Source organism: Trichosurus vulpecula, chromosome 3 (assembly GCF_011100635.1).
Source record: "Trichosurus vulpecula isolate mTriVul1 chromosome 3, mTriVul1.pri, whole genome shotgun sequence".
NCBI classification, from domain to species: Eukaryota; Metazoa; Chordata; class Mammalia; order Diprotodontia; family Phalangeridae; genus Trichosurus; species Trichosurus vulpecula.
In genome coordinates this window covers 294711643-294736618 of record NC_050575.1, presented here as the reverse complement: position 1 = coordinate 294736618, position 24976 = coordinate 294711643, and the positions used below count along the sequence as shown (strand labels likewise).

At 45.5% G+C, this 24976-nt stretch overlaps 2 protein-coding genes across 3 annotated transcripts in view; one reads left to right on the top strand and one right to left on the bottom strand.

The window, feature by feature from the left end:
- Nucleotides 1-22440, top strand: part of RHOBTB2 (Rho related BTB domain containing 2) — a 38984-nt gene extending 16544 nt beyond the window's left edge. Inside the window, exons 2-10 of one of the 2 annotated variants that reach the window (XM_036748618.1) lie at nucleotides 407-608; nucleotides 6764-6867; nucleotides 7226-7411; nucleotides 8259-9277; nucleotides 10303-10421; nucleotides 15117-15267; nucleotides 16533-16621; nucleotides 17613-17718; nucleotides 19114-22440. In XM_036748618.1, coding sequence (XP_036604513.1) covers nucleotides 407-608; nucleotides 6764-6867; nucleotides 7226-7411; nucleotides 8259-9277; nucleotides 10303-10421; nucleotides 15117-15267; nucleotides 16533-16621; nucleotides 17613-17718; nucleotides 19114-19331 — 2194 coding nt within the window. In that variant the 3' untranslated portion in view covers nucleotides 19332-22440. The remainder of the gene's footprint in view (nucleotides 1-406; nucleotides 609-6763; nucleotides 6868-7225; nucleotides 7412-8258; nucleotides 9278-10302; nucleotides 10422-15116; nucleotides 15268-16532; nucleotides 16622-17612; nucleotides 17719-19113) is intronic. The other variant, XM_036748619.1, reaches the window with a different exon arrangement.
- LOC118841232 (tumor necrosis factor receptor superfamily member 10A-like) overlaps nucleotides 22374-24976 on the bottom strand; it is a 47789-nt gene continuing 45186 nt past the window's right edge. Inside the window, exon 10 of the mRNA XM_036748620.1 lies at nucleotides 22374-24727. Coding sequence (XP_036604515.1) covers nucleotides 24417-24727 — 311 coding nt within the window. The 3' untranslated portion in view covers nucleotides 22374-24416. The remainder of the gene's footprint in view (nucleotides 24728-24976) is intronic.

Below are 24976 nucleotides of genomic sequence, written 5' to 3'. Positions count from 1 at the left end.
GGTGAAAATCAGAGGGACCCCACCCATGGTCTTGAACGGAAAGGGTATCTCCTCCCTCACTCAGATGCCTAGCTCGGAGGTGAGAGCCTGATGGAGTTGTCCCCTTCATCCCAGCCTCGGTGGGACCCTTGCCCCCTTCTCTGCTAGCCTTCCTGTTTCCAAGCTCTTCCTTGATGCCAGCACTTCCCCTTTAATGCCTGGGATCCATCACCACTTCCCGGGGCAGCTTTGTTATCCGCCCCCTCCCCATCCTTTTGCACAGTGAAGTTGCCCAGGGAGTTATTCGAACCCAACTCCTCCTTCCCCTGTTGGGAGAGGCTGCCTTGAGTTAAGTTAGTCCTTTTCTTGGACCCTTGGGAAGATGACTTGGAAAGCAGCCCTGACTAGGACCGATCTTTTCTCCCAGGTCCCAATTAATGGATTCTGACATGGATTATGAGAGGCCAAACGTAGAGACCATCAAGTGTGTCGTGGTCGGGGACAACGCTGTTGGCAAGACCAGGCTCATCTGTGCCCGTGCCTGCAATGCCACCCTTACCCAGTACCAGCTGCTTGCCACCCATGTGCCCACAGTCTGGGCCATCGACCAGTACCGGGTGTGCCAGGAGGTAAGAGGTGCAAGGGGGCGGGGCTACATCTGTGACTTTTCCAAACCTGTGGCTGCAGGCTACTATACCCAGAGGCTAAAGTTATTGGCAGAACTCACACTACAAGCTCCCTGAGCAGGGCTGTTATCTCAAGGGGGAGAGGCTATAGGAGACTTACCTAAGGAAGTCACCCTGGAGAGTAGTCAATTTAGAATTACATGGCCTTATGGTAGGAACATAGTTTAGAAGACCTAGCTAGCATCACTTCTCCATATCATCCCTAATCAGTCCCCCAACTCTCATTTGAATAGCTCCAGAAATGAGGAATTCACTACCAGCTGAAGCCAGTCATTGCAAAATGGTACAGAGAACGCTTCTTAGATTCATTCAGAGTTTGGCTTCCTGTGACTTCCACTTACTTACTGGTCCTCATTCTGTCATCTGGAGCCGCACAGAATAAATGGGATGCATCTTCTCTGTGACAGCCCTTCAGATAATTTGAGTCAGCTATCTCACTTAATGCCTTCTCCTCTCCATGTTAGACACCGCTAGCTCCTTCATCCATTCCTCATATGACAGAGGTTCAGCTCACTGTCCCACAGACATGCTCCAATTTATCAATATCTTCCCTAAACTGTGGTTTCTCTAAACTGAATAAGATGCTCCAATATGGTCTTAACAGGCTAAGTACAATAGGACCCCCACCTCTGTCACTCAAAGCACTATCCTTCTATTAATTCAGGTTATGATTGATGAGAGGCATTGAGGCATAATGGATGGAGAGCTGGCTTTGGAGTTTGAAGACCCAAGTTTGAGGCCCACCTCAGATAGATAATTAGCTCTGTGACCTTTCTGTGCCATAGGAAACTCTGTAAGACCATGAATTATAGGACACTTGCTGGTCTGTATTAGTAGAGGTAGTTTTCTCCCTGTGAATTTTCCACAGGTCTGGGGGAAAAAAGATTAAATTAAATTAACTTTTTTTATTGCCACATCTTATTGTGACTGATATTGAACTCACAGTCCACTGAAATGTCCATTTTTTTTAATGTGGACTGTTAACTAGCTACATCTCCTGTTCCATAATCAAATTGATTTTTTGAACCCAAGTGCCAAGCTTACATTTATCTCAATATTTTTCTATATCCTGATTCTGTCATCTAATGTATTATCATTTCCAGTTCTGTATAATTTACATATTTGTTAACTCTGCCACTGAGGTTTTCATTAGGAGTCATTAATAAGAATATTAAATGGAATAGAGTTAAGGACAGAGCTCTGTAGTACTCCACTAAAGACGTCCCTTCATCTTGAAACTGATTCGATGCCCATTGGTTAATTCACCTTACTCTGCTATCATGCAGTCCACATTTCTTCACCTTGCCTATAAGGGTATTGAGGGAGATTACGTGATTATTGCTAAATCCAGATATTTTGTCTTTACTTTTTTTTGCTCAATTATTAACTTAATAACTATTGGAAAAAGAAATTAAGTTAGTCCAGTACAGGTGTTCTTGATGTATTTTGTGACTTGGATGCTCTGGCAGTTTGGTGAAGCCTGCGGACCTCTTTTCTGAATAGTGTTTTAAAATATTTGAAGGAAATGTTAGATTTCAATTAGAGGTTAGTGAAAATATAGATGTAATTGTTTTTCCCATTAAAGTTCATGGATCTCCTGGAATCTCCCAGACCCCTTAGGGTTCATGGACTCCAGCTTAAGAACACCTGGTCTACTGTAACATATTCCCAGTGAACTTACACTAGCTCCCAATAGTCGGCCTTTTTTCTTTATAAATGTTCACAAAATACTGCCTAACAATCAGTTCCAGAATTTTTTGGCTGTCTTTTCTTAAAATAAATTTTATTGGTCTTTTTAAAAATATACCAAAATTTTCCCCAGCATCCCTTCTCTCCTCTCCTGAAGAACCATCCCATGTAACAAATAATTTTTTTTAAGACAAAAAAAGAAAAATTTAAAAACTCAACAAGTCAATTCTAGAATTTTACTTAATTCCTCACCCCTCCTCCCCCCCAAACCAACATTCTTAAGTGCAGGTCAAACCAGATTAAAATGTTATTGGGATATATTTAACAAGATACATACAAATACAGTAGAACATAGATAATGTTAATATGTGGTTTTCTAAGCCAATATGCAGTCCACATGTTAGAGGTTTAGTGGCCCCCATTTTTATTTGAGCTTGATATCATTGGTGTACAGCATTCACTTTCCCCCCTTTGAAAAATGCTGGGTTTGCCCGTATTCAGCCTTCTGCTCCCCTTCTTGTGGTCGATAATTCTTTAATGATCCTTGTCAATAGTTCCTTTATCATATCTCTAAGTTGTTTTGGTACCCTGGGATGTAATTGACCTAGACACATGATATGAACTCATTTAGAGCAGCTAGCCACTCCCTTAATTGTTTCCTCACTGATCTTTGATTTTCAGACCCTCTCAAGGTGCGTTTGTTATTCCCTTTCCAGTCTGGAAATTCTTCTCCTTGATAGAGAAATTGGAAGCAAAACAGCCATTGAGTAGCTAGTTCCATTTTCTCCTTGTCATCTTTTAAATATTATTACAGCATCCTCACCAACTGCTGGCCAATCTCCTCCTTGTTCTTTTTGCACCTAAACATACTCTTTCAAAATTTTTTTGTTATACACAGCATTTTTTTTCTGCAAGCCTCAGCTCATTCTCACCTTAGCCTTCCTGCTACCATTCTTACAGGACCTCGCCAGGGTTTTGTTTTTTTCCCTTGATTATGTGCGTTTTGCAACTATCCATCCATCTGTCTGTCTATCTATCTATCTATCTATCATCTATCTATATAATTTTTTTACCATCATTTAAGATCTGAGCTAAACTAAAGCATCTTGTGAAGTCAAACTGGTCTTTTTGGAGTTCTTTCGGTTTCTCATTTTTTTTAGTTAACATATCATCCTATACGATGTTCTCTCCTTTTTGAGCTGTGTTCTTAGGCCATAGCATCATAGGGATTTAGAACTGGAAAGTACCTTTGGGGTCATCTGGCCCAACCCTGGCATTTTACAGAAAAGGAAGCCGAAGCCCCAGACACTTGTCTCAGATCACACGGCTACTAAGTAGGAGATGCAGGATTTGAACGTAGGCCCTCTAACTCCGAATCCTACATTCTGCTCAGTGTGCCACACTGCCTCCCTCACAAGATCAAGTGTTTTGCTGATTGAGGCAGTTTCTTGGTTCTTTTGGCTTTCTTGTTGCAGTAACTTTTTTACATTGCTTAAGCTTCTGTAAGAAATTATCAGCACCCTTGTCTCTATCCATTTCCTATTTTTTAGAGTCAGTGGCTTATTTTGGTTAGGTTCACACTATAATAAACCTAGAGCTGGAAGAACCTCAGGTGTCCCTTAGTCCTTCTCTCCCCTCCCCCCATTTTACAGAAGAAGAAAATAGGATGCAGGAAATGTAAGTGACTCGCTTGCCCAGGGTTAGCCACGTAGGAATCAGAAGTGACCTTTGAACCCAGGTCCTCTGACTCCAAAGCCAGTGCCCTTTCCACTATATTACTCTTAAAATTACATTGTGTCTTCTTTTTATACTTGTAGTTTGGTGTTGCATCTCATTCATTTAACAAACATTTGCTCAGGATAAAAATTCAAAGACAAAAATGAAACAAACCTTTGCCTTCAAGGAGCTTACATTCTACTTAGGGAGAAGATAATGTGGACATATAAAATTAAATACAAAAATACATGTAGAGTAATTTCTGGTTTTTGACCTTTACTGATACATGATAGAAAGATCAGAGTCATTGGACAAGATCCTGATGTTGGGAAAGATTGAAGGCAAAAGGAGAAAGGGACAGCAGAGGATGAGACGGATAGACAGTGTCATGGGAGCAACAAACATGAGCTTGGACAGACTTTGGGAGATAGCGGAGGACAGTAGAGCCTGGAGTGCTGTGGTCCATGGGGTTACAAGGAGTCGGACAGGACTGAATGACTGAACAACTACAACAAATAAGTAGTTGATGATACAAGTGTATGTAGACAATTTATAGGACTCCCAGAGGCTTCTTATTCTCTTCTTTGAGAGATGTATTTATGACACAAAAGCACGAGATTTCTGAGTAATTGTCAAGCTTTGGGCCTCCTTTATTTCACAGAATTTGAGTTAGAAAGACACCTCAGTGGCTCTCTAGTCCAATCCATTCTTGAAAAGGCCTTGATAAATGGTTGTCCAGCATCTGCTCCAGGACCTCTATAGAGGAGGAGCCCACCACCTCTCCAGGCAGCCCATGGTCCTTTAAGACAACGGTTGTCCTTCCTGACATCAAACCTAAATTAGCCCCTTGGCAGCTTCCACCTGTTCTTTCTATTTCAGCCTTTTGGTGCCAAATGGAACAAGTCTCATCCTTGTTTCACATGACAGCCCTTGAGATGCTTGAAGATTCTTAATCACAGATCATATTTTTTCCAGTATGCTTTTTTTTCTAAAAGGTCCAGACTGAACAAAAATGTGGGGAGAGCCTTTGGAATCACTATATGTCAAGGTACTGTAGATAGTATATATTGATTTGGAGACTCTCATTAAGTCCTTAGATTTTCTCCCCCTTTTGCTCCTATGTGAGAAAATGGTCTCAACAACCCTGCAAGGGAAGATGAGCTCAAGTCAAGTCAACAAGCATTTATTAAGGGGCAGCTAGGTGGCACAGTGAGTAGAGCACCAGCCCTGGAATCAGGAGGACCTGAGTTCAAATCTGGACTCAGTCACTTGACGCTAGCTGTATGACCTTGGGCAAGTCACTTAACCACAATTGCCTTGCCTCCCCCTCCAGGGGAAAAAAAAAACCCAGTTATTAAGCACCTTCTGTGTGCCCGCCACTAGGTTAAGTGCTGCGGATACAAAGAAAGGCAAAAATGGCCCCTGTCCTCAAGGAGCTGATCATCTAATGGGGGTAGACAACAAGTAAACAAATACCTACATACAGGATATAGATGGAATAAATCCAAGGTAATACTTGGGGAAAGGCACTAGAATAAAGGGGGATTGGGAAAGGCTTTTGGAAAGTTGGGATTTTAGTTGAGGATTGAGCGAAGTTAGGAGACAGAGAGAAGGCAGGAGAGAGCGTTCCAGGCATGGGGACCGCCAGTGAAAAGGTATCATGAATGATGTTGTCGCCTTGTCAAGCACAGTCATACAGCAGTCCACCAACTGCTATATTTGTGTCACCATGGAAGACTTTTGGAACCTCCTCTCCTTGGGCTGTAGCTTTTCTGTTTACTTCCTATCTTTTCTTCACATTCTTGGAAACTTCTCTTGATGTCAGTGGTGGAGGTGAGACTACCAGCCCTCCTTTGCTACCCCACAGTCCACAATGATATGGTCATGTTCTCCAAGACTCCTCTTGCTTGCGCTTCAACTGTGCTTTCCTTGTTGGTCTGGATCCCCTTCAGAAGAGCAGTCCCCTCTGTGCCTTCCTCTTCTTTCTCAAAGATGAAGTAGCCAAGGGGTGCTGTCGATATAGTACTAGATTCAGTATCAGGAAGACTTGAGTTCAGATTTGGCCTTGGACACTTTGCTAGCCGCATGACCCTGGGCAAGTCACTTCACCTCAGTTTGCCTCGGTTTCCTCATCTATAAAATGGAGACAATAACTCTATTGACCCCCCCCCCCCCAGGGTTGTTGCGGGGATAAAATGTGGCAATATTTGTTAAAGTGCTTTGCAAGCCTTGGAGTGCTGTGTAAATGCAAGTTGGTATTATGAAATTGGTGATCAGGAATAGAGATGCCTATGTAGGATATAGGAACTGGAATTCTTGTCGGGAGCCCTAGGCTTTGCAGGCCCTTGTGTATTTGGAACTGCGAGGGAGCAGCCAATCATAAAGAGTTGAACATAAAAAATAATGGGTACAGATGGTATTAAGAAGCCTTTGGCCCATGTGTACAGTGGGCAAATAAAAGGAGCTAGGAAAGGATGCCTGGCAAGAACACCTGTCTTCCTACCTCGTTCTTCCTCAATACTATGTTAGGACTTTTAGGATTTTCTTTCATTGTAAAGGTTGCCCTTGCTCTTTGTTTTACCCTGTTGAGGAGTTAGGTTGAATTGTTCAGGCCCCACTCCCCACTTCCAGGGTCCTCTAGCTGATTTATAGGTGGATCCTAAACAGAGATTCTCTTTTCCTTCTTCTCGAAGGTGCTGGAACGCTCCCGGGATGTGGTCGATGATGTCAGCGTGTCTCTTCGTCTCTGGGACACCTTTGGAGACCACCACAAAGACCGGCGCTTTGCTTATGGGAGGTAGGCCCAGCCCCCGGCTGCCTGCAGGGAGCCAGGTGGGTGGGTTTTTCCCCCTTCGCTGGGGAGGGGGTGGAGTTGAGCCACCTTAAGCTTGAGTATTCCAAGGAGAGGGGAGGGACTGGACTCTCAGAGCACCTGTAGCGTAAATATGCCCCGTACTCATGTCCAATGGTCCCATTACACATTGCCCACAGAGATTCTGCTAAATTATGTTCTCTTTATATAGAGCTGGGATTTCTCTGCATTTCGCATTTGTGCATACGTGCATATACATGTGCATGCATGTGTTACACTGTCTTTATTCCTGAGAAAGGTGACTCCCTAACAGCATCTACTCCTTTGTCATCCCCACCTCCAGATCTGATGTTGTGGTTCTTTGCTTCTCCATTGCTAATCCCAATTCCCTGCACCATGTCAAGACCATGTGGTACCCAGAAATCAAGCACTTTTGTCCTCGGGCTCCTGTCATCCTAGTGGGTTGCCAGCTGGACCTACGCTATGCTGACTTGGAAGCCGTCAATAGGGCCAGGCGCCCTTTGGCCAGGTAGAGGGGCTGGGACCTGGCACCATCTAGTATGGGAGGGCAGCATTGCTGGCTTCAGGGACTTTTTCCTCTGAAAAGAGGACTAAAAGAGTCAGCCTCAGAAGGAATCAAGAGAGAAGAAGTAGGTGGGAGAGAAGAGAAAGGAGCTGGAAATGGAGGTCAAAGGAGGAAAACAGAATATGCCCCCAGGTGAGGAGTAGAGGAAAAGGCAGAACAGCAAGGCGGTCTGTGCTTCACCCTACCAGGTCTTTATCCCCGTGGCCCCTTGGTATCAGCTGGAGTTGTATGCTAGAATTTTTCCCAGTGCAGTTGCTCATTCATTCACTCAGCAAATGTTTATTGAGCCAGCATTGTGTTAGGAGGTGTGAGGAATAAAAAAGATCAAGAAGATGTATTTATTATCTCAAGGATCTCAAAATCTAGTTGGGGGAATTGAGATTAAACACATCTGAAACAAATAACAATTTGGGGTAAGTCAGTGGTTAGGTTTAGATACTGAGTGTCCCAGGAGAAAAGAAAGAGTGATGCTATGGGCTGTCATGACCAGGGAGTACTTCATGGAGGAGGATGCTGAGTTAATTTTAGTATATTAAATTTAGGCAGGACTAGAGATGAATCTTAAGGGGATGAATAGAATTTGGATAGGTCAAAGAGCAGAGGGGAACAACCTGAGCAAAGAGTTCAAGTAGAGGAGTAAGCATGGCCCAAGTAAGGTTCTGTGGGAGGGCCTACCTAACTGGATCTGGGCCTTGAGTAGACTTCCTTGGGCTTTGAGATGAGTTCAGGGGAGGAGCTACCTCCTCCTTTCTTCTACCACAACCCCATTTTTCTCTGTCTTCCCACCCAGGCCCATCAAGCCAAATGAAATCCTGCCTCCTGAGAAGGGCCGGGAGGTGGCCAAGGAGCTGGGCATCCCCTACTATGAGACCAGCGTGGTGGCTCAATTCGGCATCAAAGATGTCTTTGACAATGCCATCCGGGCAGCCCTCATTTCGCGTCGACACTTACAGTTCTGGAAGTCTCACTTGCGAAATGTCCAACGCCCCCTGCTCCAGGCTCCATTTCTTCCCCCCAAGCCTCCACCCCCCATCATTGTGGTTCCAGACCCCCCATCCACCACTGAGGAATGTCCTGCTCACCTCCTGGAGGACCCTCTCTGTGCGGACGTCATCCTGGTGCTGCAAGAGCGGGTGCGCATTTTTGCCCACAAAATCTACCTCTCCACCTCCTCTTCCAAGTTCTATGACCTGTTCCTTATGGACCTGAGTGAAGGAGAGCTGGGGGGTTCCTCTGGCTCAGGGGGCCCCCGATTAGAGGAACCCCAAGGTCACTCTGACCACCACCACCATCACCACCACCACCACCATGGGCGGGACTTCCTGCTGCGGGCAGCCAGTTTTGATGTGTGTGAGAGCACAGACGAGGGAGGGGGTCCTGGCCCAGCAGGGCTCCGAGCTTCTACTAGTGATGGAATTCTTCGGGGCAACGGGGCTGGCTACTTGCTTGGGCGTGGCCGGGTACTCTCATCCTGGAGTCGTGCATTTGTGAGCATTCAGGAAGAGATGGCAGATGACCCCCTCACCTACAAGTCACGACTGATGGTGGTGGTGAAAATGGATGCTTCAATTCAGCCTGGACCCTTCCGGGCCGTGCTCAAGTATTTGTACACTGGGGAATTAGATGAGAATGAACGGGATCTCATGCACATCGCCCACATTGCCGAACTGCTGGAAGTGTTCGATCTGCGCATGATGGTTGCCAACATCCTCAACCACGAGGCCTTCATGAACCAAGAGATCACTAAGGCCTTCCATGTCCGTAGGACCAACCGGGTTAAGGAGTGTCTAGCCAAAGGCACATTTTCAGGTATGCGGGACAAATCGGGCATTGGAGATGGGGAGAATACCTGCAATAGGAGTACTGATAGAGAGGGATTTTCTTCACTTACATTACTGTTGGGTGTTGGTTGGTTCATGGTGGCCCCTTGGGAGCTTGACTGACTCTGGCTTCTTTCATGATGACCAGAGGGGAGGTTGGCACTATCCCAATGCCACCTGGGCCAGTGTATGAGTGAAAAGTCAATCACAGATGTCTACCTGTGCCTTGGACACCTTCTAACCATCCACAGTCTATATGACTCCCATCTGATGGCACTGTCCCTAGAATTTTCTCTCTCATTTCCTGTCTCTCAGAATTTCCCCTCCTCTGGAAGGTGGGAAGGCTGAAGACAAGGGAGATTTGGAAAGAGAGTTTTGCTGTTAAGTAACTGGGACACCAATTTCTCATGCCTTGGATCACTGTATTATCCAATTTCTAGGCCTTGTCCTAAAAGAACCATAGGGTCCTTGGTCTAAGAGCGTGGGTACGATAGAGTTAGGAGCAAGAAAGTACTTACAGATCTTGGAGGAGGTGCGGCTTTAAGGAGATGCTCTGATTGCTGGCAAAGCTGTTCTGGTAGCCCTAGAAAGTAGTTTTTTTTGTTTTAAAATTAAATTTTATGTATTTTCAAATGAAGATCCACCTTCTCTCCATCCTACCTCCTCCTCCCATCCCCTGTTGAGAAAGCAAGAACAACAACTGTTATAAACACATATAGTTAAGCAAAACAAATACGTGCATTGGCCATGTCAAAAAAAATTTATACATATACATATATATACATATCCATCTGCCCTGAGTTCATCCCCTCTCATTTTCCATTATAAGCTTTCTGGTTAGTTGTCGTATTGACCAGAGTTCTTAAGGCTTTCCAGTTGGTTGGTTGTTATCTTTGCAGGATTGTTATTGTATAAATTGTTCTCCTGGCTCTGCTCACTTCACTGTGCCTTGGTTTCTCCAAGTCTCTGGGAGATAGTTCTTCTAACCTCCTTTCTTCCTCTCCCCCGCTGCAGATGTGACCTTCATCCTGGACGATGGGACCATCAGTGCCCACAAGCCGCTGCTGATCTCCAGCTGTGACTGGATGGCCGCCATGTTTGGGGGGCCATTTGTAGAAAGCTCCACAAAGGAGGTTAGGCTTTATGGAGGTGGGGCATGAAGGGGAGAGGCTCCTGTCTCGCCTGTGACATCACTTAGCAAATACTTCTCAGATGCCTACCATGTGTCCACATTGTGCTAGGTATGGTGGGGATATCAGATGGTCCCTTAGAGAATTAGGCAAGTAGGCTAGTAGAGAGATAAGACAAAGGTGTAGGAAACAGCTAGAGGAACCTCAGTGGGTTAAAAATAGAAATAAACTCTTTTGCCCTTAAGCCTAACCATTATTCCAAGTTCCCTATTTCTGTCGATGGTATCACTATTCTTCTAATCACCCACACATGAAACCTTGGTGGGCTTTGAGTCTTTCCTTTCTTCTATCCATTTAGACACCGAGACTTATCCATATTTCTTTGGAAATGTGTCTTGCATCCATCTTTTCTTTCTGTCTCCTAAAGTACAGGCCCTCATTACCAGTCTACACTGGTAGAGCCATTACAGGCCCTCATTACCGGTCTCACCTATGCTATGACAGCAGCCTTCTAGCCATCTCCCTGCCTTCTCTCTCTTCTCTCCAAATCATTCTACGCCCCCTGCTGTCAAACCAGTCTTCCCAAAGCAGCCACACACAGGTCTCAGAAACCTTCCACAATTCCCCGTTGCTGGTAGGATCAAGTCCAAATGCCTTCCTGGCATGCCAGGCCATCTTCCAGCTCTGGGTCCCTCCCTCTGCAGCCCTAGCTCCAACCCTCTGTTCCAATAAGACTAGTAGTATCCCCTGAAATGGGCTTGGCTCACTCTTGAAGCCAACTCTTTGCCCATAATAATAGTTGCATTTATATATCGATTTGAAGTTTTCACAGTGGCCCTGAATGAAAGAAGTGGTGTAGGCATTCATATTAACTGGGAGGAAGCAGTTTTTTTTTTTTTTTTTTCCGCATTGAATTAATTTATGCTCTAGTCAAGTCGTGGAGAAGAATTTTGACCAATGGAATGAATCACGAGAAAGAAGAAACAGAACCAAAAAAAAACAAAAAACAAAACAAACAAGAAAAAAAAAACCCCAAAAACAAAAACAAAAGAGAAGCAGAAAAGGCGAGCATGTAGTGTGCCTCAGTCTGTATTCAAACTTCGCAGTTCTTTCTCTGAATGAAGATAGCATTCTCCATCGTGAGTCCCCTGGAATTGTCCTTGCCCCTTTAGGTTGCTGAAAGAAGCGCAGTATGTCAGGGTTGGTCCTCACGGAATCCACATATCTGTGGCTGTGCACAACGTTCTCCTGGCTCTGCTCCGCTCACTCAGCATTATGTCGTGTAGGTTTTTCCAGGTTGTTATGAAGTCTGCATCATCCCCATTTCTTATGGCACAATAGTATTCCATCACCTTCATATACCACAGCTTGTTCAGCCATTCCCCAATTGATGGGCATCCCTTTGCTTTCCAACTCTTGGCTACCACAAAGAGAGCTGCTATAAATAGAGGAAGCAGTTTTGAAGCTCACATTCATTCCTATAGAATACTAAAATTTGCAAGGCATTCAAAAAAATTGGTCCCATAAGCACCCTGTAAGGTAGGTAGACAGTACATGTATTATCCTTGTTTTACAGATAAGGAAACTGAGGTACTCTGATCAGATTTGCAGATGATGCAAAGCAAGGAGGGGTGGATAACCAAGTGGATGACAGTCAGGATCCAGAAAAAAATCTTGGCAGTCTGGAGCATTGGGCTGAAAATGTACTAAGATGAAATTTTAAGAGGAATCAGTATAAAGCCTTCCATTTAGGTCTGAAAAGTTGGCTTCAAAAGTAGAAGATGGGGGAGGCATGGTTAGACAGCAGTTTGTCTGAGAAAAGATCTGGGTGTTAGAGTGGATGGCAGAACTCAGTATGAGTCATCAGGCTGAGATGGAAGCTCAAAGAAAGTTAATTTCATCTTAGGCTGGCTAAGAGGGATGTTGGTTTCAGAAATAAGGGGCTGGCTGGCTATCCCCTGACCTCTGCCCTGGTCGGATCACATCTGGAGCATTGCGTCCAGTTCTTACAAAGAACGTTGGTAAGCTGGAATGACTAGACGGGATGGGGAAGGACCATGAGTTTATGCCATGATGAGGATGGAGAGATGTTTAGTCCGGAAAAGGGAGAGACGGTAGCAGACTAAGTATTTGAAGGGCTTTCATGTGTAAGAGGGGGCAGCTAGGTGGTGCAGTGGATAAAGTGTCAGATCTGGAGTCAGAAAGACCTGAGTTCAAATGCTGCCTTCAGACAGCTTACGAGTTGTGTGACCCCAGGCAAGTCACTTAACCCTGTTTGCCTCAGTTTCCTCACCTGTAAAATGAGCTGGAGGAGTAAATGGCAAGTATCTTTGCCAAGAAAACCCCAAATGGGGTCAGGAAGATTTGGATACTACTGAAACAGCAAAACGGCAAGTAAAAACATGGGAGAAAGCATTAGCCCTTTTTCTTTAGGAGCAATGAAGTCACAAAGAGGCTCAAATTGTTCATAAGTCTTCCCTTGTGTCAAATTGTTTTTTCCAAGAGTACCTTAGCAGATGGTATGTCCCCCCTCCCATCATTGTTTGTCTCCAACCATCAGTCCTGGGTTAGACTGCTGAGCCTCTGAAGACCCTTCCAACTCTGATATTGGGGGATTGATTACTTGTGACTTGTCTGTGGTCCTGGTGCTAGTGTGTGTCAGGGCATAACCTCAAAGCCTGGTCTTCAGACTCCAAGACCAGGGCTTTTTCTCCTCCCATGCCATCCTTCCCAGTCCTGGCCTTTCACCCTCTCCCTGTCTTGATGGTAGGCTCTCTTCCAACTTTCAGGGCCTAGCTGCAGTTCCACCTTTTCTTTGAGGTGTTGCCCAGCTGTCTCAGGCCTCACTGAGTCGAGCCCCTTCTCCTCTGCACCCTAGTAACACTGCTGTGTTTCCTACTTATTTTGACACTGGATTTCAGAAGGTCTTCTTGTCTCAGTCTGTTCCTGAGGTTTTGTAACTGAAAGGAGGCATTCCCAAAAGAGTCATGCAGACTGGTAGCATTTAAAGCACCAGACTTTTATTATGACTTCACTCAGAGGACCCAATATGAGATGCCTGGAGGTAAAGGCAGGATATAATCAGGGAAGTTGCAGGATGCTTGGGTATGATGGTCTTCAAACAACAGCATGAACGGAGAAATCAATAGTATTCCTTCAAGAGGCCTGGCACATTCAGGTTCTGCCAGATTCTTGTTCCTCTTCCTAGTGGCAGACCCTTTGTCTCCTTTACACTATGATGGCTCAATGATACAGGTTAAGGCCATGAGTTTTATAGAGAGGGAACAAGGTTGTCACCCAAGCATATCTTCGGTGTCACAGATAAGGAGACACCATGGGTAGCTCTAGGCAAGGGGAAGTCCCTGCTATATAAGCTTGGGCCATGGGAAGTCTGCTAAAATTTCCAGGGTGTGAGGCAGGAAGAAAGGAGATATGTTTAGAGCAGCAATAACCCACTATAATCAAGGCCCATGGATCTCAGAGAAGCCAGGTTTTCTGGACTATCATGATGGGCTCACATTTATGTGTTCTGTCTCCCTAACTAGACCATAAGTTCCTTGAAGACGGAGACAATGTCTTATATTTCTTTTGTATTCTCCACCACACCAAGCCATGGTTGGGCACATAGTAGATGTTCCATAAAGACACGAGGGACTGAGAAAATAACTCAAGACAGTAAACCATCAAGTGTTAGGTTATGTGGTAGAGACGCTAAGGGTCATGAGGGAAAGGATAGATCAGCATAGGCTAGAATTACAATTGCAGCTAATATTTGACTCCCCCCTCAGTGCCCCCCCCCAGTATTCTTTTACTTGTTCAACAGCCAAAGGAGAAGCTGTGGAAGGCTTTATAGTAGGGCATGAATTGGGCTTCAGGGGATGAGCAGGACTTGCAGAGGAAAGGACTGTGAGAAGGGCCTGTGACTTTGCTCCACTCTCTGCTCATGATCTCATAGAAGCCGATTCAACTCCAAGGTTCTAGCTAGTTCCCCACATAGCTCTGAAGGAACGTGTCTGATGAGAAAGCATTTTCAGTTGCTGCACAACTCTGAAGTGATTTCATGGGCCAAGGGCCATAGCATCAAAAGCCAGAGAAAAGATCCAGCTGGCACGAGGTTCCCCCGCCCTTGTTCTTTGTTCCTTGCAGTAGGCAAGAGGCAAGCAGAGCTGATGATAGAAGGTATCTAAAGAAGGTCTCCAAAGCTTGGGAATTAGAGGAGGAAGACGAGTAGGAGGCTGGAGGGTGGTCAGAGCACAGGCTTCGGAGTAGGTAGAAGACTTAGGAAGGGGTACTACACGGACAGTCTGCAAATAGGGAGTTTGTCAAGGCCTCCACTGGAGACAGATCTTTGGGGTCTCATGAAAGAAGACAGGCAGGGTGTGGGAGCAATCGAGTCAAGCATTCATTAAGTAGCTACTGTGTGCTAAGGGCACACAAAGAAAGACCAGAGACAACTCCCGCTGCCAAGCAACTCACAGTCTAATGGCATTAACAACATGTAGATAACTATTGTAGATGCAAGATATCTACAGGATAAATTGGTGGAAATCAATAGAAGAAGGTTATTGGCTTTTTGCAGAAGATAAGGCTTTAGCAGAGCAGCATGGAGGCTGAGTGGTGCCACCTTTTGGGCCAGCCCAAGGCAGGTGTTCCTCACAGCAGAACATCATACTGTTCTGGTCTCCTTTGCTTCCCCAGGTCATGTTTCCTTATACCAGCAAGAGCTGTATGCGAGCTGTGCTGGAATACCTCTACACGGGCATGTTCAGTGCTAGCCCTGACCTGGACGACATGAAGCTAATCATCCTTGCTAACCGGCTGTGTTTGCCCCATCTGGTCGCACTCACAGGTAACTTGGCTTATCAGAGCAGAAGGATCTGGAGAGCTTTGTATGTGTTCTCCACCTCCCATCCCCCAACACACACACCTGCTTCTGGTATCGCGGCCCACGAGTGCACTGGAATGTGTGTGTTAGTGTATCTGAGTTGGTGGGTGTGTGATGATGCTTGTCACCTTGTAGATTTGGGTTTGTAAAGGCAGAACTACAAGGGCTATTTATTTCCTACTGTGTTTCTAGCTCTAGCGGCTGCTACAAGGTGAGTAGTATTTGGACCATGGATTCATCCTTCTGTCGGCTAGGTGGCGCCATAGTGCACAGAGTGCTGGACATCAGGAGTCAGGAAATTAGGAAGACTCATCTTCTTGAGTTCAAATCTGATCTTGGACACCTAACTAGTTGTGTGACCCTGGGCAGGTCACTTAACCAGCTTCCTCATCTGTGAAATAAGCTAGAGAAAGAAATGGCAAACTGCTCCAGTATCTTTGCCAAGAAAACCCCAAATGGGATCATGAAGGGTCAGATGCCACAACAACGCATTCTTTCAAAGCAGCTATACTTCCAATAGGCATGACCAGCTAAGTTTAAAAAAAAAAAATGAATACTAGCTAGTATTTTTAAAGTGCCTTAAGATTTGCAAAGTGCTTTACAAATATTATTTCATCTGATCCTCACAACAGCCCCAGGAGGTAGGCGCTGTAATTATCCCCACTTTATGGATGAGGACCTGAGACTGAAAGAGGTTAACCGACCTGCCCAGGGTCACACACCTAGTAAGTGTCTGAGGCCGGATTTGAATTCAGATCTTCCTGATTCCAAGTCTAATGCTCTATCCACTGTGCCACCTAGCTGCCTCAATTTCCCTTTTTCTATAAAAATGGAACTTATTAAAATGGATAATGTAAACATTTACTAGGATTATTTTTTAAAGGATCATGTAACACAATTTAGAACAAGATTTAGAGAAACATAAATACTTAGGTATAATTTAAGCATGTTGTTCACTAACTTTCTACTGGTTTCCCCCCAAGTTTGAGTAGATTTCAATAGATTTCCCTGACCCTTTTTTTTTTTTGGCTTGTGAGGTTTTATTCTTAGCTTTGGGACTCCAGTTACCTTTGCCAGGTATCTAAGCCCCTAGAGCCTTTCTCCTTTTATGGCTGTAAAAGAGAGCATGCAAGAGCACTGTGGCACCTCATGGACAGTGCATGCGTTGGTATAAGCATCTGTTTATGTGTCCCATGCCCTGACTGATTCCTGTGATGTGTTTGTCACAGAACAATACACGGTGACTGGACTGATGGAAGCCACGCAGATGATGGTGGACATAGATGGAGATGTTCTTGTGTTCCTGGAACTGGCTCAGGTAGCTGGGTCTGGGACAGTGCTAATTACTCAGTACCACACTTCTGAATTGGGGTCATCCACGCAAAAGGTACTCAAGAGCTGTTAGAGTGGTATAGAGGAAGCAAACCCAAAGGCCAGTTTGGTTCTCTGCAGTGCCCCCTGTCTGGTCCATCTCCTGAGCCCATGCACTCAACTATGCCTGGCACACAGCAGAAAAGGAGCCCTCCCAGCAGTGCCCCCTATCTGGTCCATCTCTTGAGCCCATGCACTCAACTATGCCTGGCATGCAGCAGAAAAGAAGCCTTCCCAGCAGTGCCCCCTATCTGGTCCATCTCCTGAGCCCATGCACTCAACTATGCCTGGCACGCAGCAGAAAAGGAGCCCTCCTAGCAGTGTCCCCTATCTGATTCATCTCCTGAACCCATGCACTCAACTGTGCCTGGCACGCAGCAGAAAAGGAGCCCTCCCAGAGGTAGGATAGACAGAGGGCTCAGTTTTGAGGACTTGGTGGATGGGAGGCAGGGCCCCCCACCTTTGAAGGGTAGGCAGACTAACTGCTTGTACAGTGTGCCCTGGAAATAACTTCCCACAAAACAGTGTCTCAGATACACCTATTGGGATTAGTTTCTTTGGGTTAAGGCATTAGATGTAACATGCCAGTCCAGTCAGGTAGTTAGTATACAGATCCCTTTCCAGTCTGATAATGGCTGATGTAAGTAGGGTGATGGGGGGAGGGTGAAGAAGAGAAGGGAGGGATTGACAATGTAGGACATGACTGGGGAAGGCAGACCTATGTCATTGAGTCAGTAGGACACTTGGTAGCATATATCCTGTAGAGAAATCAAAGTGATTTTGCCCAAGGTGGAGAACCCTTAAGATGATGAGGAAAGAACAGATCCCGTGATCTCTGCCCCTTGTCCAGATGGTTTACTTTTGAAGAGAGGCCTCAGAGCGTCTGTAATGATGTGATATCTGGTAAAAGCGCCTGTTGTGTTCTGTCCAATTCCCAGTTCCATTGTGCATACCAGCTGGCCGACTGGTGCCTCCACCACATCTGCACCAACTATAACAACGTCTGCCGGAAGTTCCCCCGGGATATGAAGGCCATGTCTCCAGGTGAATACTTTAGGTTCCCACCCTCTTACCCGGACTTTGTCCCTCCTCTGCAACCCAGGGACCATTAGATTCATGCTTGAGCCTCTACTCTGGTCCCAGGAATACTGGAAAACAGCAGTCCAGGCTTTAATAACAATAGTTAGCATTTATATAGCACTTACTAAGGGCCAGGCACAGAGCTATCATTCAATCCTCACAGCTGTCCTGGGAGGAAGGTGCCATTATATCTCCATTTTATAGAAGAGGAAACTGAGGCAAACAAATTAAGTGATTTGTCCAAGGTCTGAGGCTACACTTGAACTCAGGTCTTCCTTAGTCCAGGCCCAGTGCTCTATCCACTGAGCTGCCTCAGAGCACTTAACACTTACTGGCTATGTGGTACGAGGGGTCGTCGGATCCTATGATTTTGAGTTTGAAGGTACCTCTGAAATCTTCAAATCTAGGAGCTACTATTTCTAGATTGAGTGACTACTTGTGTTGTGTAGGTGGCAGAGCCCAAGTCCCCCTCCATATTGCAGGAGGGCAGCCCAGTTCAGGCCAGGGGTTCTGGGGGGTACTCACGGGAGGACACCCTAGGAGGGGGAGATGAACTGGAAAAGAAGGGCAAGAGATCAGAGCATGGTCTAGGAGGGGGGTGGGGAGCTCAATTAAGGTAGGAAATAAGTATTCCAAGATGAGTTGGTCATAAGGACTTCTGTGACTGGTACTCTCCTCAGGGTGGTATAGTAGAAAGAGCATGGAATTTTGAAGCCCAAAGAACTGGGTTCAGATCCTGGCTCATTTACTTTCTACTTCACTTTGAGCCTTGGTTTTCTCATCTTCAGAATGAGGGCATTAGACTTAGGTGATCTGCTCCAGGTCCCTTCCAGCTCTGAATTCTAGGATTAGTTCAGACCTTTAATTTTACAGATGAGGTCCACAGAGTTAAATGACTTGCCCACAGTCACACAGCTATAAGGTGTCCGAGGCAGGATTCAAACCTGGATCTTCCTGACTCCAAGTCCGGTGTCCTGCCCACTATACCACATTGCCTCCCAAGGCATCCTTCAAGGCCAGGTACAAACTTTACCTGCCCAGTGAGACCTTCCTTGGTTGCCCATCTTGGAAGTACGCTCATCCTCTTCTGAACTCTGATGGCAATAGTGTCTGTCATTTCCAAGCTGCTTTATATACGGTCTATGTGTTTTCTGCTAGACTAAGAACTTCCTATAGGCAGGGACCAAATCTATTAATCAGTCTATTTCCCCACAGTGTCAGTTGCACACCCAGAAGGCAGTCAATAACACTTGCTGATCACATCACTTGAGGTTCTTCTGGGAACTTTGAAGGAGTATGTTTAGATGTTTAGTGGCTCCTGGCTTTCTTTTTCTAACCCATCTCCATTGTGTTCTCCAGAAAACCAGGAGTACTTTGAGAAGCACCGGTGGCCACCTGTCTGGTACCTAAAGGAGGAAGATCATTACCAGCGAGCCCGGAAGGAGCGAGAGAAGGAGGACTACCTCCACTTGAAGCGGCAGCCTAAAAGGAGATGGCTCTTCTGGAATGGCCCTTCTTCTCCTTCCTCCTCTGCAGCCTCCTCTTCATCTCCCTCCTCCTCCTCAGCTGTAGTTTGAGAGCTGCCTCAACCCTCCCAGGACGACCCCACTGCTATTCTCTCCTATCCACCTGCCCCAACCCCCTCAGCTCTCCTTTATCTGCATTTCTCCCCTCTCCCCTCGCCAGGGACAAGAGGACCTAATTAATTAGGCCCATGAGGGTGGAGCAGATAAATACCAGCCAAACCATCTCAATGGAAGAAAGACCAGGCTCTGGTGAGAAGCATGGGGACTAGCTGAGGATGAGAAGGAGCCAAAGCTTCCCAGGACTCCTCAAATGAGGCATCAGGGAGAGCCAACACCTCAGTCATCCATCCTCTTTGTTCCCATTTGGGATTTGGGACCCTAGTCATGGCTGGAGATCCATGAGCCAAGGGAATCCAAGACAAGCGGGTTTACAAGAAGTTGTGATTTTTGTAGAGGGTTTATTTTTTGGTTGGGGGAGAGGGTCTCAAATTCCTTGGTGAGGAGAGAACAAGGTTTCTCCCAGAACTGACTGATGTTTTTCCAAAGGACTTGTAGTTCAAAAATGCATTGGGGGAAATTCCACTTGGGGCCAAGTCAAGCACCGCAGTCCCCCCGACCCCTTTATTTGTAAGCCACTGAAGGACTTGTCCTCATTCCATCACTAGAGTTGCTCATTTTGAAGAGTGTCTATGAGAGGAAGATAGCGGGAGGGCTAAGAGGTCCTTCTCCCCACCCATCACCCAGGCATTTTATAGGTGGCTTTGCAGACTGAGCAAGCCTCTGAAATTTGAATAGAGCTATAGCTGTTTCAAAGCTCCCCAGGCTAGAAATGGTGATGCCAATGAGAGACTCTCCTGCTTACCTCCTTCCACAAGGCTGAGAGAAAATTTACTGGACAGAAACCAACAGGAATAGGTAGGAGTGAGTAGGAAAGGAAGAAAGGTTAAGGGAGTGAGGGTCTTTGTTCAGTAATTACCAGCTCATAGGACTCTGAACCAGAAAGGGTCATAGAGATGATCTAGTCCCACTTCCTCATTTTACAAATGAGGAAACAGGAGTTTAGGTGACTTACATAAGTTCACACAAGTGGTTTGTGGTAGAGCTAGGATTCAAACCCAAGTACTTTGCCACTACATCATACTCTTCCCAACAGAGAGCCCAGCTTTTTTTTTTTTTTTGGGCAGGGGAGGGGGGAGTGGGGCATAGAGTTACAAAGGGAGGCAGAAATAGCTAAATTTCCCCCCAAATCGTTCACAAATTCTACAGAATGAAAAGCAGAAAAAGATACTTTATATCCCTTATGTTAAGCCAAACAAAAGCCCCTGAGTCCAAGACAGAAGGTTGCTGGGGAAGAAAGGATTGGGTTGTAAGAATAGCTCTGTGGCCAATCCTCCTATTTCCTGACTTTAGGGAACCTGGAGTCACTGACTGGGAGGGGAGTGGGGTTCAGATGGGCCCTTTGAAGCCTAGTGATTGACACTTCTGCCCACAATGGTTTCTGCATGCTCCCAGGCTGACCCTTAGTTTTCCCCTCCCTGAGAGAGTGAGTCTCATACCTGGTCTTGACTAGGTGGTGCCATGGGGTATTTTGTGGTGGGGTGGGGGCGTGGGGGGGGGAAGTGTTGAATTGAGAGGAGTTGGGGAACTGGCTTTCCTTTAAATTTATGGCACCCCCCCCCACACACACCCCTCAATTTGGGAGAGTAGAAAAGGGATAGTGTCAAGATCAGGACAGGAGGCCATCATTTTGAGAAACACGCAAGGTTGTGGTTCTAGTGGGGGAAGGGGCTGATAATAGCACCTACAGCTCCCATGGGGCAAAAGGAGGGCTGGCAAAGCTCTTTTCTCAATACTCCTTTCCCTGACCCCTTTCCTTAGTAGCCTTTCTTTTGGCTAATATTTTTGGTAGCTGTAAGTGTTAAATAGGGCCCTGGGAGGTAGGTGGGAACTCTTCAGAGACTGACTGTCCCTTCTAGGCAGCTATGGGAGCAGCCTGCCTAGCAGCCTAATGTCCTTCTCTAGTTCCTGGGTCCCGCAGGGCTGATGGGGAAAAGGAAGCCCTGGGATGTCAGAGTTGGGCCTAGTCCAGAAAAATGCTAAGAGGTTGGCTTGACCGGCCTGTTTGGCTTATTGCAGAGCAAGTCTTGTCCCAGATGAACAGTTAAACTGTGGGGACGTCTAGAGCTCCGTTTTCCATGTATACTATCTACCCCAGGGTCCATTTCCCAAGCTGACTTGCCACCTTGGTGATGTGCTGCCCATGCTGGCCTTCTCTTCTTCCTGTATGCCTAGGCACAGGGGGGTGAGGCCGGTGCTATGTTGACAAATGCTGCTTTACCCTTAGTTTCTCCTTAAAAGAAAAAGGGCCAGTGCAGTTTGGTGTGGTTGCAAGACTCCCTATATAGGGCAGGGTAGAACTGATCTTCACAGGGTCTCATGAAGCCCACAGACCACCATGGCAGAAAGGGGGGAAGGCAGGATGAGGACTTGCCCAACAAAAGATGGAAGGGGGGGCACTCTGGAAGACCTCCTTGTGTCAGGGAAGTTTCCAGAGGTTTCAGGTCTGTGTTCCGAGTAAGAGGGAGGAAGTCAGTTGAGGGAGAAAGGAAGAGATCCAGCCAAGTGATTAGAGTTTCCTGATAGGAAAAAATGACTTCTTCCTTTCAAAGGCTCTTTTCCTAAGTAGGCCTAGCTAGAGCCTAGGAAGAAGAGAGAAAAAAGGGAAACATGATGCCCAGTGAAGGCCAGTTACTCCCTCAGGGATCCCTTTCCCCTTCTCCCCTGCTGTGCCCTCAGAGCCAATTTCTATCACCCTTTGGTCCAATTTGTGGCCTGGGGTGCCAACCTAGCTGAACCAGCCCCCAGAGGGTGGACAAACTCTGACCCCTAGCTGCAAAGCAGATATACCTCTCTGCTGGGGGAAGAGATGGAGACATTGCCCTCATATCTCCTCGGGCTTTGAGATGAATTCCAAGGGTTAATGTAACTCACCCATGCAGGGCATGGCTGACCGAATTACAGAGGCAAAGGGCTGATGCTACTCATTGGAAGGCGGGAGGGAAGGAGGAGAAAAAAAAAACAAAAACAACCTTCTTTTTATACAAGGTTTCATATTTAATTTGATCATAAATTCATAAATACATAACTATTTTATACACAATGCCACTGTGACTGTTTTTGCTCTTCTAGAAAGACCTTGAGTTTCCTGGACCAATTCTAAGAAGACAGAGATGCAGGAAAAAAATATGTTCCTTCCATTTGCAACTGTACTTCATTAGTAACAAAGTATTCTCTAACATATAAAAGGTTCACATTTTGTAGATGAGGGAATTAAATGTAGTCACAGCCAGTCACAAATCTGGCAGGATCAGATTTCACAAAGATCCCCTAAACTTAGTTTCTTTGGGGATGTATGTAATCCCAGGCAGTAGGGCCCGACTGAGCAGCAGGACATGACTTCAAATTTCTCTGCCAAAGCAGCTTAGTTATTCGGGGACGGAGGCAAACCCCCTTTTGGTTTTCCTTTCCTACTCATCACTCAGCACTTCTGGCCGAGGGAGACAGATTAGGTAAAATCTAGTCAAGAATGTTCATCAAGAACCTGCCATGTATATTCCAGGCACAGGTTTTTAGACAAAATCAGCTGCAGTGAAGCCCTTACGAGGGCTGAGGAATGTAAGGTTTGAAGATCTGAAAAACAAAATGAAGGCAAAAACAATTCCCAACTAACAACATGCTTGTTCTACACAGTCACGATGAGATCTATAACCAGAAACTAGCCACCTCAGTGGAGCTATTCCTCAAAATGAGTGAATGCTGGTTAAAACTGATCTTTCCAAGTCTTTTTTCTTAAACAGACCCAGAGTAAAGTGACTTGTTCAAAGTCACAGACCGAATTACTGTGCAGTGAACCTGGTCTGGTGCTTATCCCCACCAGACCACGGTGAAATAATACTTATGGAACTAAACAAAAAAAACCAACCGCATTTTTGGGGTAGTTTTCAAAGTGCTTTTGAATGTTGTCTCACAACATGCACAGGTGAAAAAAAGGCATGTATTGTCTCTATTTTCACAAATTAAAAAGCTAAGTGAAGTCATATAATACTAGATTTGAATTTGCCTCCACCGTCATAGTGTTCATGTTTTCCCCACTGCAAGGGAGAGTAAAAAAATGATACCACTTTTTTTTTTGGATACCACTTTCAAAACATTCATTAGTTTGTTTTTTGTTAAATAATACATTTTAATTTAAAAAATTATGGAATTAAAAAACACTACTGGGACAGCTAGGTGGCACAGTGAGTAAAGCACTGGCCCTGGAGTCAGGAGGACCTGAGTTCAAATGTGACCCCAAACACTTGACACACTAACTAGCTGTGTGACCTTGGGCAAGTCACTTAACCTCAATTGCCCTGCCCCCTGCAAAAAAAAATGTAAAAAACGCTACTGATAACTTATACTTTAAGCCCTAAATCATCATTTATAATACTTTAGTCAGGGCCGTACAAATATATAAAAATAGAAAAATGTAAACTCACACGCCATCAAGTATGGCAACACTTAAAAGCAAAGTGACTGGAGGCCAAGAGAATGATTCTTTCAGAGCACAGGGTAGAAGAGTCTTCTTTTTGGCCAGGGAGTTGTTTAGGGATTTTTCAGGGCTCCAGCTGTTTCCTTTTTTTGCAGCTGATGCCCCACAACCAGCAGACATACACATATGTATGTATATACATGCAAATATATACACCCAAATTTTAAGGCAAATAGCCCCTACACATGCCTCTAACTACCACCTTAGAACCAGTGGGCCCTAAGGTATACAAAGCAATGGGATCTGATCTCCATCTTCAACACTGGAGACCCTAAAACAGATCCTTGATTGGCTATCTCTTGGTTTTTCAAAGGGAGAAAACAGATTTCAAGGGTTATTCACACATCCTCAAGATCTCAACTCTATTTGTCCCAAGAGAGCCACTGGGTACCCATAGGATAAAATCCTCAGAGGTCAGGTATCTGCATTATCTTCCATACTTGGTTATTCTATGACTGCTCTTCCAAAGTTAACGTAATCGTGGAAGACGGGGAAAGGCAGTATGTGTCAATATCTGAGACTCCCTCCACCCTTATGTCAGACTCTTAGTTTGGCTTCTCATCCTCTCTTTTCTGGTAGTCATAGAGTCTGCTACTGATGAGTTTGTCAAGGATGATCTCTCTGGCAGCCTTCTGGTGTATCTTATCCAGGGTTTCCAGCAAGAAGTCCACAGTAGCAGCCTTTCCAGTTTTATTCAGCCATGTCATAAGCAAGATATGTGGATGGTCCATGACATTTCTCTCACTCGCTCTGGCTTGTTGGATCTCGTTGTGAGTCAGCCCCAGCTGCCTCATAAACTGGTTCCAGGCTTCCCAGGGTACTTCTTGTTCAAAGATAAAGAAAGACTTCTCTAACGCTGGAGAAGAAATAAAGTTATGGAGGCAGTTAGTTGGGGTATGGTGTGGGGGTGGGGGACAGGGAGATTTCTAGGGATATGAAACAAGAGTCAATGAGGCTAGCCTACATAGGGACCAGCCACTATGACATAACTTGCCTGTTTTAGGCTTACTTTCCTAATCAATCACAAAAAATACTTTGGCCATGCTGGAAGGCAGGAGGTAGGGTATGCTGAAAGGGACTGAAAAAAAACCCCGTTAAAATAAAA